Source organism: Manacus candei, unplaced genomic scaffold (assembly GCF_025592945.1).
Source record: "Manacus candei isolate 608988 ecotype Guabito, Panama unplaced genomic scaffold, ASM2559294v1 h1tg000060l, whole genome shotgun sequence".
In the NCBI taxonomy this organism is placed as follows: domain Eukaryota; kingdom Metazoa; phylum Chordata; class Aves; order Passeriformes; family Pipridae; genus Manacus; species Manacus candei.
In genome coordinates, this window is record NW_026138108.1 from 4,193,056 (window position 1) to 4,199,055 (window position 6,000).

Genomic DNA, 6,000 nt, shown 5'->3' on the forward strand with positions numbered 1-6,000 from the left:
GAGATGCCTGTTTTACTTAGCCCACAACCCTAAACCCCTCTCTGGCTCCTAACTCCACTGGAGTGCATGTCAGTGCCATGGAGGCTGTGTTGTAGAGAGAACAGAAATTCAGGACAATGAGGTAATAGTTATTGACTCTGCTAGGTCCCAGAAATAGATGCATGCTTTCATAATGCATTCAGCATCTTCATTTCCAGGTACCTTTGTAGGGAGATCTGAAGGTGCTTAGAAGCCTGTGATTACAAACCACAGACCACTCATGCAGATGGCAACACTCATCTCAGCCATAGCTCATTTTTCAAATGCTGTTTCCCTTGGACCACTCAGGTGCTTCAGGCTTAGATGGCAGGCTGGCAAGGAGATACTCAGAAGAAAATAAAATTCAAGCAAGGAAAACCTAATGGCTGGTGTAGCCAGAGAGCTTAGCAAGGCTGCAAAGCAAAGCATCGCTTGGTGGGCACGTGCAAATACCCTGTGTTTGTAACAGCAGCAGTAAGATGGGATTTGCCTGTATCCAGCATCATATTCATGGATATTTCCATGTGAAATGGCCAAGTGACTCCAAGTAATGGACTGAACTATTTCAGTCACACGGTACTGTGTCCTCCTGCTAGGTGAGACAGCAATGCTTCCCCACTCAGGAAAAAACTAGGACCTTTCCCTTAGGTGCTTTATGCTCCCAGCCTCTTTATTTCTGTAGGTATCCCATCCTAAACACTCTTCCTCTTCCTGCTCATTGTCTTCATCCCCCACACACCCCCACGCACGTGGCTCTGGATCTCCTCATCATGTTCTTCTCGTTAAAAACCCCATTGTTCATTTGTTTGTTTGTTCTCTCTCTTTCTCTCCTCTTTTTCTCTCTCTTTCCCTCTCGTTTTTTTTTTTTTTCCTTCTTTCTTTCTTTCTTTCTTTCTTTTTTTGTCTCCTCTGTTTTGTGTACCCAGGCAGCCCATTGAGTAACTTCTTTGACGTAATTAAACAACTTTTTTCAGACGAGAAGAACGGGCAGGTGAGCCATCCCCCCGGCACGCCAACCAAGCATAGCGCAAACAGCAAGCGGAGCGATTCCGGTTCTAATGACTATGGGTCTAGAGGAGACAATAAGTACCCTGCTGGCAAAGACAAGGCAAAGATGGTCTCATCAGTCGGCCTACAAGACCAACCTTAAATAAACACATAAAAAATTAAATAACTTAGGAAAAAAAAAAAACAAAAACAAAAACAAAACAAAACAAAAAGAAAAAAGCAAGAAAGAATGAAAGAATATTCCTTAGCAAGCTAGCCTCTAAACTAGAAGGATGTATATACCTTGCCACAACAGTACAAAACTGTCTATAGACAAATTTTGTATGAAGGAATGACTGTATATATATACATATATATATTTATATATGATATATAATATATATCTCAGAAACAAACACAAAAACAAACGAATGAAAGAATGAAAAGAAAAGAAAGAAAAGAAAAGGTAGCACAGATGACAAACCCAGTTCACCAGATCTTGGGTTGTGGTTTTTTTCGATTGTTTTTTTTTCCTCCCTTTTTTTGAATGTTTTGCTTTTTTTCTCCTTCCTGATTTTTTGGGTTTTTTATTATTTTTTTCGTTTTCTTTTGTTTTGTTTCTTGTTCTGTTCATGCTCTCTCTGTGTTTCTGACGACACCACTTGTTTCCGCTCTGCTACCAGGAATTATCCCGAAAAGTTAACATGTCAGCCACGGCTTCACCTTCTGTGCTCTGCGGACACTTGTTGACGGAAGGCAACCGATGTAGACTGTCCAAGGACCAGTCCTGTTTGAGGTTCCCAGCCTCCCCTCTCCCTTCAGGAAGTGGGCTTCTCCCCCACTTCTCCCCAAACACCTCCCCAGTGCACGCCTGGTTTTTTTTTCCCCCTCTCTTTTTCTTTTTTGGTGCTCCACGAGAGAGACCTGCTCAGTTGTGGGATTGCAGAGTCTGGGCTCAAAGGAGATTGCAAATTGCTGGAGTGAAATCTTTACCCTTGGCAACTTCTGTCCGCGCAGGTGAACGCAGCCCGGAGCGGGAGGGTGTGGGGAAGGAGACGGGTGTAGCGGGAGCGCAGTGTTCCATGAATCCAGAGCACGTTCTCATCAGAAACCAGCCAGGAGCAACTCAAAACTAAGCGTTGAACCAAGACAATATTGGGGAGCTTCATCATGGGATTTTCTTACCTTTTTTTTTTTTCTCCCCACCACCTTTTCCTTTTCTTTTGCCCCCTTTTTTTATATATGCATGTATATATGTGTGTATATTTATATATACATACATACATACATATATATATACGAAATAATTGATTTTTTTATACTGTATCATTTTGGTTTTTAACCTGCTGGAAGGGGAAAGGAGTAAACTTAGGAGGGAGAGGGGGTTCAATGAATAAACAAATACAAACAAAACATTAAAACTTAGGGAAAAGGCAACTTCTGGTAGCAAAGAAGAGGGACAAGACTCTGCCAAGGACTGTCTCTCCCGTCACCAGGCACAGTTGCCGCTGCTGCTACTGCTGCTCCTCCTTCGACACCTTCCTCCCCACCTGTCAACTCCCTGCCACTGTGCCACCTTGCTGGGACCTTCTTCGACCAGCTGGATCCTCCACCACACCCTGCATTTAGAGGCAATTGTTGTGTTGCTAGTGCTGCATTGATATCAGTATTATTATTTCTTTAAGTTACCAGTTTCATTTGTTGGCTTGGGTGATTTTTTTCTTAAAAAAAAAAGGAAAAAAGAAAAAAAAAAAAAGAAAAAAAAAAGAAGATGAAGAGGAGGAAGAAAAGAGACTTATATTGGGTTTTCTTTCCTGTGTGTGTGTGTGTGCAAAATCACTGGCACTTAGTTCATCAGAGCAAGACAAGGTGGAGTCAGGGCAATGGGAGACTTAATCACGAAGCTACTGTAAACTTTAAAATTTACTGCAAGATATTTTTATAAAGTTTTTGTTTTGGTTTTGTTTTTTTTTGGAAGGGGAGGAGGGTGGGATTGGGTGGATGGGGACCTTTTTTTTGTGTTTCAGTTATTAGGTCTTGGTTATTTATATATACATATATATATATTTAAAAAAATAAGCTGTTAGATATATCTTCTGTTTAATAACTGTGTAGAGGCAACATTGATTCTTATTTATTTTGGGGAGGAGGGGGAAAAAAGACACAGAAACCCTGTAAGTGTTCATTTTGTGACTTTGAGAAAGAAGAATTGCTGCCTTTTTTCCTCCTCCTCAAGATTTATGTGACCAAGTGTAACTTATTCTGGCCCAAGCTCAAAGGTTAAACAAACAAAAAAAATGTGGTTTTACGCGTGGAAGACAAAACACAGTGAGAAGTACTTCTTGACTGAGATTTTAAGAATGTAGGCTTAGCATTAGTGTTCAGCTCTTTTATGACCTTCGATTGCTGCTCGTTGGGTTCCTATGGGTGTATGTTGTATCGCAAGATTATTTTTTTTAATGATAATGTTGGATGAGTTCTTTTTTGTTGTTGTTGTCGTTGTTGGTTTTTTTAATCATTTTTCCCCTTCTTGGACCAGTTTTACTTGTACATAGGTTTGAAGATTAAAAAGAATTTTTAAAGACACAACTGGGGCAAAGACCTTTGACTTCTGCCCCGTTTCCCCATTCCCCCAAATGGGAGGGATTTATTTTAATTTTTTTGCTTTATTTATTTATTTATTTTCCCTATTCTTAAACTTTTCTCTCTCGTATTGCTGTGTGCATGTCAGACACCAGGGGATGATGGCTGGGGAGGGGGGGAGGCAAGGGTGCAGGAGAGGGGGGCAGTTTTAATTGCATGACATTGCTGTAAATTAGTCTCTTTTGCTTTCGTTGTCTTTCCTGCCTCTGCCCTCTCTCTACTTCTCCTCCAAGCTCCCCTCCCATCACCCCCGTCCTTCTTTTCCCTCTTTTCTCTTCCCTTGTGTATAGATTTTGATGCTTCTGTTACATTGTACCTCTACAAAAGGCTGGGATTTCAATACAAGATAATAATAATAATTTAAAAATACCTATATCATCAAAACTCATGTGGTACAAGCAGGAAGGGGATTACTTACACAAGATATAAGAATAAATGAAAGCAATACCTCTTGTTATCCTTCCTATTTTGTACTTTGAAGACACACGCGCGCACACACACATATACAGACACAAACTGACATTATTTAATGGTTTAAAATGGACAAAAAAATCTGATGTATCCCTTGTTAAATAACTGTGAGCAACTTTAGTTCAAAAACCAATAAATTCATTCAGTAAAGATACAAACTGTTCAGTGTCCAGTTTATGTCCACGAAAACAAACTTCTCGCCAGTGCCAGACCCAGTAAGTACGGTGTCAAGGCTTTCTACACCAAAGGAGCTGAAGATGGCGGCTGAAGTAAGGCAGCATCATCCTCCTGGCCACGGAACTAACACTGGCTCCTCGCAGCACCAGGGTCCATAGTGCTGTGCCCAGCGTGCTCCGCCCTCACAGCGCTGACATGCCATGAGCAGGTGAAGAGCAATGACAGCTTAACCCTGTAGGCCTGGTTTTCCGCAGTAACGTGTTGAGAAAGATTAATGCAGATTTCAGAGCAATGACACCCCCTAGATCTGGTCTGGATGGAAACCACTGTACCAAAAACTGTTGCTGCTTGTGATTGTTCTCATCTCTAACCTGAGCTTCTCACGTTGCTTCCAGATTTAGCAATAGGAAGGATTTCTCCACCCTCCCTGCCTGAAACACTCTCAGTCACATACATTTGAAAAAGCTGATCAGGTACGTCCCTGGCTTCTGTGGGTCTGGGGTTTTGTTGCTGGTTGGTTCGTCAGTCCATGTGGCTGCTGGCTCATCACACGTCGCTCAGCTTTTGGGTGTTCCTTAATGCTGGATTTGTAACTGCACCTGGCAATTCGCCTCCTCGGCTCCATCCTGGCTGGTGTGTGCCTGGGAGAAGTGGGTGCTTCCCACACGGCTGGGGAGAGCTTGGCAGGTCCAGGCTCATGGCAGGTCTGCAGCACTGGCCCTGCAGACATCCTGGCCCTGCACTCACCGCATCCTGGCCACCTCTGGACGTGTCCGCTCTGGTGGTCCCCAGCAGAGCTGCTCTGGCTGAGCCAGGCTGAGTCTCCTGTCCGTGGAGAGACTGAGGGGAGGGTGCTGCCCACGAGGGAGGGAGGGAGGGCGGGCAGGAGGAGGCCTTCTGGAAAGTTCTGTGGTGCTGCCCCAGCTGTGGAGATGCTCCTGCAAGGCAGGGTGAGGGCTGTGAGTGGGGCTGGGAAGTCCCTGCCCTGAGAGGCAGACCCCGGGCAGCTGCCACCCCTCAGGGCGTGGTGTGGTGTCCCTTTGCAGCCCCTGTGACAGCAAGAGGAGTAGTTTACCCCACTTCCTCCCTATGGCTGTGGCCACCGCTAGAGGCTGTAGCTCGTCTCTACCGGGTGCAGCTGGAATTGCTCACCAGGGAGTTGTTTCCCAGGCCTCTCCCACTGGGCAGTCTTGTAATTAGCAGTGTGCAGGGAGGGTGTGTGCATGGGTAGGAGAAGGTGCATCAGGGGTGCTGGAGTGCATCACAGTAGCTGTCACCTTTCAGGGGTGTCACGAGGATGGTTGTGACCTGTGACACTTTCCACAGACATGTGCATCAGCTATGAAGCTTTTGAGGCAAGAATGGCAGAGGATGTGCCTCACAAGAACATCCCTGCTGCAGTAAAGACTCAGCAGGGTGCCAGACTCAGCTGTGGCAGACCAGTTCCTGTGAGGTTGTGGTTTTGGCAGGCAGTGTCTCTGGGACTTGATATTCGGGCTTGATATTCGTGTTAGCACCTGCTGCAGTGGTAGGGAATGAAGTCTTGCACCGCAGATGGCATCCCCTGTCCATGTAGGAGGGACACAGATGTGCTGGAGGTCCCAAAGGTGTTTGTGCTGGAGAGGCAGAGGGGAACAGGAGTGCAATCACTTGAATGTTGTGCATGTTATTCATACAAAATACACTCTTATCTCAGAAAAAGCT

The 6,000-nt window shown here is 44.7% G+C and overlaps 1 protein-coding gene across 16 annotated transcripts in view; it reads left to right on the plus strand.

Moving 5' to 3' along the window:
• Positions 1 to 4,271, plus strand: part of BRSK2 (BR serine/threonine kinase 2) — a 316,315-nt gene extending 312,044 nt beyond the window's left edge. For 4 of the 16 annotated variants that reach the window (XM_051804054.1, XM_051804058.1, XM_051804055.1 and 1 more), the window contains 2 exons: positions 945 to 1,009; positions 1,689 to 4,271. In XM_051804054.1, the coding sequence (XP_051660014.1) occupies positions 945 to 1,009; positions 1,689 to 2,141 (518 nt within the window). In that variant the 3' untranslated portion in view covers positions 2,142 to 4,271. Of the gene's footprint in view, positions 1 to 944 lie in introns of all 16 variants that reach the window. The other 12 variants (XM_051804062.1, XM_051804063.1, XM_051804053.1 and 9 more) reach the window with 4 other exon arrangements.
• The last annotated feature ends 1,729 nt before the right edge of the window (positions 4,272 to 6,000 follow it).